Source organism: Grampus griseus, assembly GCF_964374135.1.
Source record: "Grampus griseus genome assembly, chromosome: 19".
NCBI lineage: Eukaryota > Metazoa > Chordata > Mammalia > Artiodactyla > Delphinidae > Grampus > Grampus griseus.
In genome coordinates this window covers 4,030,175-4,044,724 of record NC_139013.1, presented here as the reverse complement: position 1 = coordinate 4,044,724, position 14,550 = coordinate 4,030,175, and the positions used below count along the sequence as shown (strand labels likewise).

The 14,550-nt window shown below is 53.0% G+C and overlaps 1 protein-coding gene and 1 pseudogene across 2 annotated transcripts; one reads left to right on the top strand and one right to left on the bottom strand.

Moving 5' to 3' along the window:
* Positions 1-96: 96 nt before the first annotated feature.
* Positions 97-14,281, bottom strand: TMC4 (transmembrane channel like 4; the record flags this gene model as incomplete). The annotated part of the gene is made up of 15 exons (XM_082676755.1): positions 97-256; positions 363-441; positions 680-835; positions 939-1,069; positions 1,446-1,629; positions 1,957-2,054; positions 2,329-2,455; positions 2,718-2,881; positions 3,108-3,275; positions 3,805-3,952; positions 10,479-10,600; positions 10,739-10,971; positions 11,358-11,503; positions 13,409-13,705; positions 14,253-14,281. The coding sequence occupies 15 exons, from the start codon at positions 14,279-14,281 to the stop codon at positions 188-190; spliced, it is 2,151 nt and encodes a 716-aa protein (XP_082532881.1). The 3' UTR covers positions 97-187.
* LOC309836600 (large ribosomal subunit protein uL22-like) lies at positions 9,102-9,812 on the top strand (annotated as a pseudogene). The gene is made up of 2 exons: positions 9,102-9,251; positions 9,374-9,812. The product of its transcript is annotated as a large ribosomal subunit protein uL22-like (transcript).
* Positions 14,282-14,550: the final 269 nt, after the last annotated feature.

Genomic DNA, 14,550 nt, shown 5'->3' with positions numbered 1-14,550 from the left:
TGTTTATTGGTACTAGAAAGAGGTTCACTGGAGAGTCAGGGACTTAGCAGTGAATCCCAGGGCTGGAAAAGCATGGAGTCTTCTCCAGTTCGCTTATTTTCCAAATGATGTGGCCGAGGCTTACAAAGGATCTGAGGGCAGGTCTGGGTCTGAAAGTGGGAGGTCACCCTGAGCCAGGCTGGACAGGTCAAAGAGCTCTGTTGGCCGAGCTCAGCGCCACAGCGCGCTGTGCCAGGAAGACTTTATTCTGCGCCTCCTGAGGTAAAGGGTAAAGAGAGGTGGACATAAGACAGATCTTCTCTCCACCCGTGTCCCTTTCCATATTCCCCAGGACCCCTTCCCAGGGACCGGGCCTGGCTCACCGTCTCTATCTGGCGTTTGAGTTCAGAGATGAGGCGTCCGTATGAGTTAGCCAGGGCCACGGTATACGCCATCAGGATGCTAGAAGAGACGGAATGGAAGCTACTCCCCAAACGCCCTTAGAATATCTTCAACGTAGGGCTCTTTAGTAATCAGGAGTCTGGACCTCCTCCTTCAGACTCAAGAAGTCTAGTATCCCAGCCCCCTCCTTTCCTCAGACCCAAGAGTCTGGGCCCCCAGCCCCCTTCTTTCTTGGAAGCAGGCAGCGAGACCCCAGGTCAGACATTCAAACTCAGACCCAGGAGTCTAGGGCTCTCACCTGGAGATCAGCAGAAGGGGCACAGCAAAAGCCTGGGTCCCCAGGAAGAAGAGAAATTTCTGGGCAGTCTGAGGGAGCTTGCAAATAGACTCGGGGATCTCGGCCCAGATGGACGACTGCCCCCGGAATGGACCACACAGCTTAGAAGGTGGGATCCTGAAGTCAAAGACAGGCAGAGCTCAAGGATGGCCAAAAGTCAGAACCCTGGAGAAAGGAGGAAGGAGGGAGGGAGAGAGAGGCAGGTGCCTCTCACACTTACAGGAAGATGCTATAAAGCACAGGAACGGTGGAGATGGCCAGACCCAGGAGAAGGACCAGGGGGAAGAAGAAGTTCACAGTGGAGGCCCGAAAGGTGCGGGAGGCCGGGGAGCAGGTGGAGAAGAGGGTGATCTGGTGGGGGGGGGGGATGAGGGAATCTGAGCCCCAGACTCTCCTTCTCCACCATCCAGGAGCCCTGGTCCCTGGCCTCTTCTCCTCGGTCAGGATCCAGGAGCGCCAGTTCTTTTCCACTATTAGACACAGGAGTCCGTGTCCCCGCTTCCCTCAGACCTAAAAGTTGGGATGCCCTGGACCCCTCCTTCTCCCACATCCAGGAATCTGTCCTCCAGACCCATCCTCCGTCAGGATCTAGTAGTCCACGACCCTGGCATCCTCCCCCTACAGGACCCAGTAGTCACATCCCTCAGTCCCCTCCTCCCCCCAGGACCCAGAAGCCCAAGCCCCAATACCTCCCGCTTCAGACCCAAGGGTGCTCCCCACCCCTCACCTTCTTCAAATAGAAAAGCAGCAGGAACTTGGCCGTGTTGAGCAAAGGCAGTAAAGGGCAGAAAAAACTCCCCACCCAGACCACTGTCTGTGCGTAGATGAGCCCCAGCACTTCGTCAGGCACCTGGAACTCCAGGGTCCCCGCAAAACGACCCAGCGCCCCGGGACAGAGGCCACACAGCAGCCTGAGGGGCGGGGTGAGGCCGGGCCGAATCAGAGGCAGGCCGGCCACGGGTTTCCCCGCCTTCACCGTCCCGCCCACCAATCGGAAGTGAGCATATCTGGGGCTGGGGCGGAGCCTTCAAGGTTCTGGAGGGGGTGTGTCTAGAGGGCGGGGCTTGAGGCGTAGAGGCGATCATGGCAGTAGGGACAGGGCCGCAGGGAAGTGACTACCAAACTCGTGGAGGGGCGGGGTCTGCGGGCAGGGCAGTCAGAGGCAGGGCTAGAAAGGGGCGGGGCGAAAGAGAAAACTGGGTGCTGGGCGGGACCACAGCAAGGGGCGGGACTCTCACTTCCGAGGAAACTGGATGAGCAGCGTGACTGCCAGGCCGGTCAGGAGATCAAACAGCAGGAGTTTGTACATCTCCTGTCCCAGGCGAGTCTCCCAGCACTGAGGAAGGAAGAACGGGTCATAAAGACCTCAGGACCCAGACACCTGTAGACCCGAACGTCTGAGTCTCCAAACTGCAAGCTATGAGATTCTATCAATACTTTCTCTGGGGGCCTTTAGTTTTTTTTTAAATCCATACCCCTGTCCTCAAGGGGAAGGTATTCTAGCACCCCAAGCTCCCCTTTCCTCCCAAGCCAGGGGTCCGGACCCACCGGGCTCCTCCTTTCCTTCAAGGACCCAGGAGTCCGTCCCCTCTCCCACCCCTCATCCTCACCGGAAGTTCTTTGTAATTGTAGCCACAGGTTTTGCACTCCTCAGCGTCCGCATCTCCCCCGCAAGTGATCTGATTCCAGAGAGAGATGAGCAGGACCAGCAGGGAGGTCAGGCGGAGAAACACTGTCCTGGCAAGGGGAAGAGAGAGAAAGGGAATCAGCACTGACCAAGTGCCCACCACGTGCCTGGACTCTCCTGTGTGGAGCGTGCTCACAATTCTCCCCATTTCCCAGATGAAGAAAACTGAGGCTCAGTGACAGGAAGAGTCGGGATTTGAATCCAGATCCCACTGGATCCCATATCCTGACGATTTCAGTCTCTTATTTGCTACAACCAATGTCCCCCGACCAGCCCCACCATCATCCCCAGCCCACCCCAGGAGTCCAGAACCTGAGCAGGATAAAAACGATCTGGCGGCTCCTGGTGTAGCCCTCCAGTGGGGCAATGAGCTTGAACACCGGTGGCAGCACGAAGTTGACCCCAGAGATGAAGATGGACGGAAGGTAATCCACCACGAGCTTCGGCAGTGGCATTCCCTGTATAAAAGACATCTCCTAGGAGGGAGCGTGGACCAAGAGAAGAGGCTCTGGGGTCCTGCAGGAGCCATGCTTAACGTCCTCCGCCAGCCTCTTCCTCCTTCATCACCCTGAAGTCCAAACATAATCCCCCCCCCACACACCAATCCCTCCTCTCTGAGATTCCAGGAATCATAGGCCTCAGTCTCCTCCACCCCTGGAAATGTAGGTTCCAGGCCCTTTCCTCCCCCGGGGCCCTCCACACCTGCGGCTCCACAGTGGCCCCTGTGGCCCAGTAGACGCCGTAGAAGGCTGCCCCCAGGAGTGCCAACACCGCCATGTTGAGCAGCAACCGCACCGACCACACCCTGGCTTGTTGGCCCAGCGTCCGCACCGCAGCCTGGCGCCGCACCGCTTCTTCCTCCAGCTCCACCTAAGGCCGGAAGAGACGTCCACTTGGGTTCCATTACCCTAGGTGCAGCCTGTGGTCCAGAGCCCAGGCTCAACGTGAACCGAGGCAGCACCGCCCCTCCAAGAACATCTATAATCCTTATCTCAGCCCATCCAGGGCCCTCCAGGTGACAATTGAGATCTGGCTCCGCCCCCAAGGCCCCACCCAACACGTCCAGCTCCTCCCAGGACCCGCCCAGCACTCATGCCTGGTGCTTTGGAGTTACAGTGCTACTTTATCAAGCCCTTTCTGGCCACACCCTTCTCTTAACTTTGAACCGAGGAGCTTTAGGTACCGCCCCTTTCCTGCTGCTAGCTTTTTCCTCTACCCTTTGACTTCAGGCATCCCTGTAGTGGCCTTGGCCCCTTTCCCCCAAGGCCCGCCTCCTTAGAAGAAAACTCCGCCCAGCATCTCTCTGGAGGCCCGGTCCCTGGTCTAGGCCCCGCCCATTCTCTCAACCCCGCCCCCTCGGGTGACATTTGGTTGTAGGCTCCCCCACCCCTAAGCGCACCTGCAACTCAAATAGGATGTTGCGCTGGCGCAGCCGCACGTGGACCTCCCCGCTGAGGCCAAAGTCCCAGGCGGAGAACACGCGGTGGCTGTAGCTGGTCACGGCCCCTGACTCAGCCAACAGCGTCTGCTTCAGCCCAGACACCGAGCTAAGAGAGGGGAGATCCGAGAGACGGGGTGTAGCAGGACAGCCACAAGCGGGGGGGTACCCTTCTCCCCTTCTGGGGCAAACAGGGAAAATGAACTCTAAGACCTTGGGCATTTGGAGGCTGCTACCTGGTGGAGACACATACAGTCATTGTCGCCAAAGACCAAGAAAGAGATTTAGAGAGGCCCAGAGGAGGCCAGACACCCAAAAAGATAAGACAGAAACCTAAGAGATAAGGACAGCTCTCCAGAGAGAAGAGAACAGAGACTCTGGGGAGAGAGAGATTTAGAAGGAAGACTGAGACCCCCAAAGGGGGGCAGAGATTTCAAGAAAAGGGGACAGAGACTCAGAGAAAAAGAGATGGAGAAAGGCGGGGGGGGGGGGCGGGGAGTCCAGAGACTCAGAAAAGGAGGGGGCAGGTAAAGGGACTGGAGAGAGGGGGACAAAGACCCAGGGAGGGGGTAGAAAACCAGAGAAAAGGAGAGGAACAGAAAACTGAGCAGGAAGGCTCCACACCCCCCTTCGCCGCCCCGGCTCTGGCCCCCATCGCCTCTCAAGTGGGCCCAGAGGCCTCCCACCTGCTCTCCCTGCTAACACGTGTGCCCGGTCTCCGCTCCCGAGCTAGTAGAGCCTTCCTTTTACGCGGCTCCGATGGCATTCCCACTTAAAACCTATTCCGCAGCTTCTCTTTGTTTTTTGGCATGTGGAATCTTAGTTCCCTGACCAAGGGTGGAACCCGCGCCCCCTGCAGTGGAAGGAAGCGCAGAGTCTTAACCACTGGACCACCAGGGAAGTCACAGCTTCTCTTTGTTCTTGAGTCCTAGGCTCCTTCATAGCATAGCCCCCCTGATCTGGCCCCCACCTACTTCTCCAAGCTCAAATCCTGTCCACCCCCCCAACCTCCTCCTCACCTTTCATTTCCTAACCTCTTTCCACCACAGGGCCTTTGCACTCACAGTCCCCTCTGTCTGCAATGCTGGTGTCTTGGCTGTTCACCTGGCTGGCTTCCTCCCACCATTCCTGTCTTCCTCTACAGGTCACTTCCTCAGAGAGGTCTTTACTGACCACTCCATCTAATGAGGGTCCCCGCCCATTGTTCTCTATCACAGGGGGGCAGCAAACTACAGCCCTGGGACCAAATCCTGTTTTTGTAAATACAGTTTGATTGGCACACAGCCACACCCACTCATTTTCCTACTGTCCGCAGCTGCTTTGGCCCGGCAGACTCTAGTTGAGACAGAGACCACATGGCCTGCAAAGATGAAAATATTTCCTACCTTCATTTTTTTATCAGAAACAAAAATTGTGCTGATCCCTGCTCTATCGTATCCACCATTTGTTTTCTATATAGTTCAGCTCCCAAACTCAAATTGCTGACTTGCTTGTTTATGTAACAGTCTTATCTCGAAATTTATCTCCCCTACTCGACTGTAAGCTGTATAAAGGTAGGGGGACCCCCATCTGGTGTTCCTGGGCCCTGTCACGGTGCCTGGCATTTAGGAAACACTCCTTTTTTTTTTTTTTTTTGTGGTACGCGGGCCTCTCACTGTTGTGGCCTCTCCCGTTGAGGAGCACAGGCTCCAGAAGCGCAGGCTCAGCGGCCATGGCTCACGGGCCCAGCCGCTCCGCGGCATGTGGGATCTTCCCGGACCGGGGCACGAACCCGCGTCCCCTGCATCGGCAGGCGGATTCTCAACCACTGCGCCACCAGGGAAGCCCCCCTTTTTTTTTTAAAGTTCTTGGTTTCTTTCTTGATCCCAGTCCCTTCCTGTGGGGATCTCCCAGGCTTGCCTGAATGCCAGTGAGTCTCAGGTTTGTAACTTCAGTCCAGACTCCCACGTATGCAACTGCCTACTCAATATTCCCTCATCAGTCCAAAAGGCATCCCAGAATCAACTGTTCCAAAACTGCACCCCGGATATTCCCCAACAAAACCTGTTCTTTCTACAGCCCTCCCCATCTCAACTGACAGCAAACACCTGGAGTCATTCTTAACTTCCATCATTCACCACACCCCACATGCAATTATTAGAGAATCCTGTGGGCTTTCCTCTTAACATATATACAGTCTCCCTTTATATAAAGAACAAACGGGCCAAAGGCAAGCTATAGTGTCACTAGAAACAATGGTGGTTGGGCACGGGGGTGGGGGATGTAGTAAGCTGAAGAGATATTGAGGAGCTTCTGGAAGCTAGTCATGTTCTAGATGTGGATGGGAAATGTACCAAGATCTATACTTTGGTTTGTCCATTTTTCTGTGTGTGTGTGTGTGTGTGTGTGTGTGTGTTATCATGCCATGCAGCTTTCAGGATCTTAGTTCCCCGACCAGGGATTGAACCCAGGCCCCAGCAGTGAAAGCACAGCATCCTAACCACTGGACCACCAGGGAATTCCCTGTGATTTTTTTATTTTTAATGAGAAATATATATGGTCAACTAATATTTGACAAGGAAGCCCACACACTCAGTGAGGAAAGGATAGTCTCTTCCATAAATGGTGTTGGGAAAACTGGATATCCACATGCAGAAGACTGACATTAGACCCCAACCTTAAACCATTCACAAAAATTAACTCTAAACAGACTTAATACTTAAGCATAAGACCTGGAACTGAAAAACTCCTAGAAGAAAACAGAAGAAAATCTCCTTGACGTTGGTCTGAGCAACGTTCTTTTGGACGTGACACCAAAAGCACAAGTAACCAAAGGAAAAATTAATAAATGGGACTACTAAAAAGCTTATACACAGCAAAAGAAACAATCCAAAAAAGGAAGAGGCAACCTACAGAATGAGAGAAAATACTTGCATATCATCCATCTGATAAAGGGTTAATATCTAAAATATAGAAAGAATTCATAGAACTCAATAGCAAAAAAACAAAACAAAACACCAACCAACCAACCAGCCCAAACAACCCCATTAAAAAATGGGCAGAGCAATAGAATAGACATTTTTTCAAAGAAGACAAGCAGATGGCCGACAGGTATATAAAAAGGTGCTCAATGTCACTAATCATCCGGGAAATGCAAATCAAAATCATGAGCTATCACCTCACACCTGTCAGAAAGACTGTCACTGGACTTCCCTGGTGGCGCAGTGGTTAAGAATCCGCCTACCAATTCAGGGGACACGGGTTCGAGCCCTGGTCCAGGAAGATCCCATGGAGCAACTAAGCCTGCGTGCCACAACTGCTGAGCCCATGCGCCACAACTACTGAAGCTTGCATGCCTAGAGCCCGTGCTCCGCAACAAGAGAAGCCACCGCAATGAGAAGCCTGCGCACTGCGATGAAGAGTAGCCCCCCTCACCGCAACTAGAGAAAGCCCGCATGCAGCAACGAAGACCCAACGCAGCCAAAAATAAAATATTAATTAATTAAAAAAAAAAAAGAAAGCCTGTCACCAAGAAGGTAAGAGATACAGATGTTGGAGAGGATGTGGAAAAACAGGAACCCTTGTGCCTTGTGCACTGATAACGGGAATGTAAACTGATTCAGACACTAAGGAAAAAACAGTATGGAGTTTCCTCAAAAAAATTAAAAGCAGAACTACCATATGATCCAGCAATCCCACTTCTGGGTATTTATCCAAAGAGAATGAAAACAGGATCTCAAAGTGATATCTGCCCCTGCACGTTCACTGCAGCATCATTCACAGTAGTCAAGATATGGAAACAACCTAAGTGTCTGTCAACAGATGATATATTTTTTATATACACACAATGGAATATTATTCAGCCATGAAAAAGAAGGAAATCTTGCCATTTGAGACAACAGGGATGGACCTTGAGAGCATTATGCTAAGTGAGGTAAGTCAGACAGAGAAAGACAAATACTGTATGAGATATCACTTATATGTGGAACCTAAAAAAGCCAAATACATAGAAACAGATTAGAACAGTAGTTACCAGGGCTGGGGCGGGGGGTGCAGGAACTGGGGAGATGTGGGTCAAAGGGTACCAACATCCAGTTATAAAATGAGTAAGTTCTGGGGATCTAATGTACAATATTCTGCCTGTCGTTAACAGTGCTGCATTATATACTTGAAAGTTGCTAAGAAAGTAGATCTTAAGTGTTCTCACCAAAAAAAGAAATGGTAACTGACTTGATGGAGGTGTTAGCTAACCTATGGTGGTAATCATATTGCAATATATAAAGGCATCGAATCAACACAGTGTACGCCATCAACCTACACAATGTTATGTGTCAATTATATCTCAATAAAGCTGGGGGAAAAAAGAAATTCAATGAAAAAAAAAAAACTAAACTCAAAACTGACCACTTGTCACCACCCTGGTCCAAGCCACCTCTCTTGGTGATTTTTGCAATTGATTGCAATAATCTGGTAACTATTCTACTTGCTGCCGCCTTGCCCTTAAGCTCTCTCCCTCCCTTTTCCTCTCCCCAGCTCCCCTCTCTTCCATAGAGCCACAGATTCTTTTCTTTTAAAACCTAAATCAGATCAGGGTGATCTGCTCAGGCACCTGCAATGAGTCCCATCTCAGAAACAATCCCAATTCCTTACGGAATGTGGGCCCATCCCCTACTGCTCCCCGCTGTCTACTCGCCCCCCCGCCTCTCTCTGATCCAGCCCCACAGGCCTCCTTGTGCACCCTGAAACACGCCAGCCCTGCTCCTCCCTTGCTCCAGCTGCACCCTCTGCCTGGAATTCCTTTCTCCAGGTATCTGAGTGACCAAATCCCTCACTTTCTCAATGTCTTTGCTTAAACACCATGTCCTCAATGAAGCTTCCCAGACGCCCTATTAAAACAGCAGCCTAGGGGCTTCCCTAGTGGTGCAGTGGTTAAGAATCCGCCTGCCAATGCAGGGGACACGGGTTCGAGCCCTGGTCCGGGAAGATCCCACATGCTGCGTAGCAACTAAGCCCGTGCGCCACAACTACTGAGCCCACAAGCCACAACTACTGAAGCCCGCGCGCCTAGAGCCCGTGCTCTGCAACAAGAGAAGCACCGCAATGAGAAGCTGCGCACAACAACAAAGAGTAGCCCCCGCTCGCCGCAGCTAGAGGGAGCCGGCGCGCAGCAACGAAGACCCAACACAGCCAAAAATAAATAAATTAAAAACAACAAAACACACACACAAAAACAACAGCCTGGCCTCTTTCCGGTAAGTGGCCTGAGGTGACCTCTAGAAATGGTTCGCTATTCACTTGACCCAGAAAACCCCCCAAAATCATGCAAGTCAAGAGGTTCAAATCTTTGTGTTCACTTTAAGAACACTTGTGAAACTGCCCAGGCCATTAAGGGTATGCAGATCCGAAAAGCCGCCAAGTATCTGAAGGATGTCACTTGAAACGAGCAATGCGGATTTTTTGATGATGCTGATTCACTTTGTTATACAGCAGAAACTAACACAACATGGTAAAGCAATTATACTCCAATAAAGATGTTTAAAGAAAAAAACAGAAAAAGCAATGTGTGCCATTCCGTCGTTACAATGGTGGAGTTGGTAGGTGTCCCCAGGCCAAACAGCGGAGCTGGACGCAGGGTCGGTGACGCAAAAAGAGTGCTGAATTTTCACTGCGCATGCTCAAAAATGCAGAGAGTAATGCTGAGCTTAAGGGCTTAGATGTAGATTCTCTGGTCACTGAGCACATCCAGGTAAACAGAGCCCCCAAGATGCAGCGCAGAACTTACAGAGCTCACGGTCGGCTCAACCCACACATGAGCTCTCCCTGCCACATTGAGATGAACCTTACTGAAAAAGAACAGATTGTTCCTAAACCAGACGAGGAGGTTGCCCAGAAGAAAAACCTGTCCCAGAAGAAACGGACGAAACAAAAACTTATGGCCCGGGAATAAATGCTGCAAAAAATAAACACACAAAAAAGTAAAAACAAAAAGCCCGCAACAGCCTGGGGAGTTCCCTGGCGGTCTAGTGGTTAGGACTCAATACTTTCACTGCTGGGGCCCGGGTTCAGTCCCTGGTCAGGGAACTAAGATCCCACAAGCTGTGTGGTGCGGGGAAAACAAAACAAAACAAAACAGCAACCTGGCCCAGTATCACTGTCAGTCCCCCTCACCTGCTCTGCCTGTACCCGATCACCCTCTAACAAGCCATGCAATCCACTTATTAGGGCTTATTGCTTATCGCTGGTCTCTCCTGTTAAAATGTCAGCTCCCCCGGGACCAGACTGTTGGATTTTTGTTTGTTCGTTCTTTTTTGCCAGCTGCCTAGAACAATGCCCGGCCCATAGTATCTGCTCAATAAATATCTGTTGCATGAGTGAATGAATGACCTCTATTGGTTTAGCATTCTCCCCTCCAGAAAAGATGTAATTAACTTGCTTGCTTAATATCTTACCTTCCCCACTACACTGTAAGTCACAGGAGGGAGAAACTTCTCATCTTTAGCCCTGGCCTGCAGCAATCATGAAGCATTTTAAAATTCGATTGCAACTCAAACGGAGAGAAAGGGACCACAGAGCAAGCCTCGGGATTCTGGAGGAGGGCATCTATCACTGCTACTCCCCTATGGTCTGGGGGGCCTGGGTGTAGGGGTGTCACTGACCGGTGCAGGATGAGCAGCAGGTAGAGGAGGCAAATGGCAAAGGTGGAGCACAGGTAGGTGATGGCCAGGTGTGGGCGGGGCGGGTAGAACCCATAGAAGAGAGGAGACCATTCTAGAAAACCCTGGGGGAGGAAAGGCAGGGCAGGGGTCACCACGGGGCTGGGCAGAGGCAGGGTTCAGGGAGCTGGGCCATCAGGGTCGGGGGTCACTGAGGGCACCAAGGCTCAGAGCGGGGGCTTCCCAGGGACCCAGGCACGCACCTCTCCGGAGAGGAAATTGAAGAGATGGGTGGAGAAGGTGACCAGGCTCTGAGAGCCGGGCATGTAGGAGCCGCAGGGTGAGGAGGCGTTAGGGGCAGGGGGACCAGGGGGAGCCCCTTCCAACCAGGTGGGCAGCAGAATCATGCAGGCTGTAAGCACGGAGGCCAGCACGTTGAGAAGCAGCAGGAAGCGCAGCAGGGAGAAGTAGGACTCGGTGCCGGCGCCAAACTGGCCTGCAGGGGGCAGCAGACAGGCCGCGGGCTCCTTTCTGGTCCCAGACCCCTCCTCCCTCAGACCCGGGAGTCCAGCCCCCAGCCCCTCCTCCCTCAGGCCCAGGGTACAGCCCCTACCCCCTCAGGCCCAGGGGTCCAGCCCCCAGCCCCTCCTCCCTCAGGCCCAGGGGTCCAGCCCCTCCCCCCTCAGGCCCAGGGGTCCAGCCCCCAGACTCCTCCTCCCTCAGACCCAGGGGTCCAGCCCCCAGCCCCTCCTCCCTCAGACCTGGGAGTTCAGCCCCCAGCCCCTCCCCACTCAGGCCCAGGGGTCCAGGCCCCCAGCCCCTCAGCCCTCAGACCCAGGAGTCCAGTCCCGTCCCAAGATGCCAGACCAAAGCCCACCGTACCCCCAATCCTCTTCAGCGTCCAATCCCAGGGCTGCACGGAGCGCAGGCCTTCCCGCACCTTCTCCTTGGACCTCCGAAGCAGAAGAGTCCAGTGGGTGGCCCTGGACCCCGAGCCCTGAGCCACTTGGTTCCTGGCAAGGCCCTGTCTGGGAGCGAAACAGAGTCAGACACAGAAAAGGAGGGGCCTAGTGGCCCCAAATGGAAACCACCCACATGTAGAAACAACCCAATCCTTGAACCAGGAAGTTAGTTGAAATACATTCCTAACACGGGATACTCCATAGCAATGAAAAGAAACACACCTAATGCTCGGCATAGGAAGACAGACAGAAAATAGACTGCAGAGTTCGATTTACACAAAGGCACAGAGCAAACACTGTTAAACTCTTCTCTTCAGGGCTGCGCACACAGGTGGCAACGCTACGAAGAAAAGCAAGGAATGATCCTCAGTGAAAGTCTGGGAAGAAGAAAGCGGGGGTGCCCTAGGTGGCGTTTACCTGGACCCTCACTTTGGGAAAACTCTTTAAGTTTTTACATGATGTTTCATGCACTTTTCTGTCAGTAAATACCATCATAAAGTAAAAAATGAAAAAAAAAAGAAGAAAGGTAGGTGTGATATTGTGATTTATAATAAGAAATATATATTTGGTAGTGTATGATGATCTTACATGTGGAATCTAAAAAAACCGAACTCAAAAAAAATAAATAAATAAAAATTAAAACAAACAAACCAACCAAACTCAAAAGAGCGTAGGATGGTGTTTACCAGGGGCTGTGGGGGTAGGGTAGGGAAATGGAGACGTTGGTCAAAGAGAACAAACTTCCCGTTATAAGATGAATAAATTCCGGGGATTTAAGGTACAGCATGGTGATTTTAGCTCATAATACTGTGTTGTACACTTGAAGCTTGCTAGGAGAGTAGACAGTCAATGTTCTGACCACTGAAAAGAAATAGTAATTATTTGACATGATGGAGATGTTAGCTAGCACTACTGGGATAATCATTTTGCAATCTATCAATATAAGTACAGGGCTTCCCTGGTGGCACAGAAGATCCCACATGCCGCGGAGCGGCTGGGCCCGTGAGCCATGGTCGCTGAGCCTGCGCGTCCGGAGCCTGTGCTCCGCAACGGGAGAGGCCACAACAGTGAGAGGCCCGCGTACCGCAAAAAAAAAAAAAAAAAAAAAAAATCAAATCAACACATTGTACACCTTAAACTTGCACGATACTGTATGTCACCTGTATCTAAATAAAGCTGGAAAAACCTTTTTAAACAAGAAGCATATATTCGGTCTTTGTCCTGCTCCTGGCACACAGTTCCTAAATCCTTGAATTTCCTAAGTGGTGACAGTGATAAAGGTGCGCTTTTTCATGTTAATGAGGTTATAGCTCCAGGTAGATAGCGTCAGAATTGAGTTGAGCTGTTGGACATCAAGCTAGTGTCAGAGCGTTGCTTGGTGTGGGGAAAATTCTCCACATATCGGAATCGGTGTCAGGATTATGTAAGGAAAAGGGTCAGTTTTCAAGGGCTCCCTGAAGAGTCACACAGGACCCCGTTCTCGGAAGGACGTCCCACTTGCTGTGCTGTTTGAATGCTGTGCTGTTGCCGTCTTAAGGTGAGTACTAATTGTGGAACAGGAGACCCAGCATTTTCAGCTTTCACTGGGTACTGTAAATGATGTAGTGGGAGAGAGGCAAGAAAGAAATCAAAGAGTGATAGGCTTTGGAGAGGGGGAGGCAGAGACAGACATAAAGCAGAGAGGAAAAATACCTGACTGTTTCAGACACCCAGAGAGAAATAGAGGCAGACAGCCTTGGAGGGACAGAAGACACAAGAGACGAGAACTTGGGAGAGAGAGAGGAGAAAGAATCCCGGAGGCAGGACTCCTTGGAATCAGAGAAGCACAAACACAGACTGGAGAAAAAGGAACCCAGAGGCAGCTCTGAGAGAGGCAAGGACCGACAGAAGGACAGAGTGAGATGGAGACAGAGCCTCCAACAAGTGGGAGGATGGTCCACACCTGGCTGGGAAGTGGGAGGTGGGCCTCACCTGTGTGCCCGTCTGGCCTGCATGGGCCACGGCAGTTCCCGGGAAGGGCCAGGCTCCTGCAGCTCCTTTTGTGTGGCTTCTGCAACCGACTGGATGCTCCTCTGTCCGTCCTCCTCCTCCTCCAGGGCCCCCCAGGGCAGCACCCCAGGGCCTCGGTACCGAAGGGTAGCAGCACTGGGGAGCTCATTAAGCACAGAGGACAGCGATGGACCTGGGGCAGGAGGACAGGCGGCTGGGAGTCCAGGCGTCCAGGCCCCCGGCCCCTCCTCCCTCAGACCCAGGATCCAGACCCCCGGCCTGTCCCCCCTCAGACCCAGGATCCAGGCCCCCAGCCCTCCCCCCTAAGACCCAAGATCCAGGCCCCCGGCCCCTCCCCCCTCAGACCCAGGATCCAGACCCCCGGCCCCTCCCCCCTCAGACCCAGGATCCGGGCCCCCAGCCCCTCCCCCGTCAGATCCGGGAGTTTGGAATCCCCGGTCCCAGACACCAGCCCCATAACCCTGCCAGGCACCCAAGTGTGGCCCCTCCAGGCCCCTCTACCCCAGGGCTGAGGAGTCCGCTCCTCAACTTCCTTTTCCGTCTAATTCAGGTTGTGATCCTGGCCCCTCCCATTCCTCAGACAGCCTCAGATATTCCAGCCCCTAGCCCTCTCCTCCTCCAAGACTCCGGGTCTCCAGGACCCAGAAGTCCCAGCCTCTGGGTCCCCTCTCCCCCAGAGACCCGGGCGCCGAAGCCCCTCCCCCTTCGGCCCTGGGGTCCCAGGAGGCAGACCTCCGTTCTCCGCCTCCCTCAGGACTTCTGCCGACCAGGGGAGTGGGACCTGACCTTCCTCGGGCTCCCCTACCTGTTCTGGTCTCCCGGGGTGCCGGCCATCCCCCAGAGGAGGCCCAGGCCTCCTGTTCCCACATCGGGCTCTCTTCAATGGCCCCAGCCGCGGATCTGTTCCCGTCTCTAGGACCAGCAGAGCAGGGACTGCCCCAGGTGAGGGAGGAGCCTGAGACAGGGCCATACCTGGCCGCCAGGTGGCCCGGAGGAAATACCCCGCACTTCCCATAAACTATCAGGGCCTCTGCTCCGAAAGGTCTCCTGGGAGCTGAAGTCCACAGATGCCTGCGTGGCTCCCCGGGGGATGGGTGGTAGCA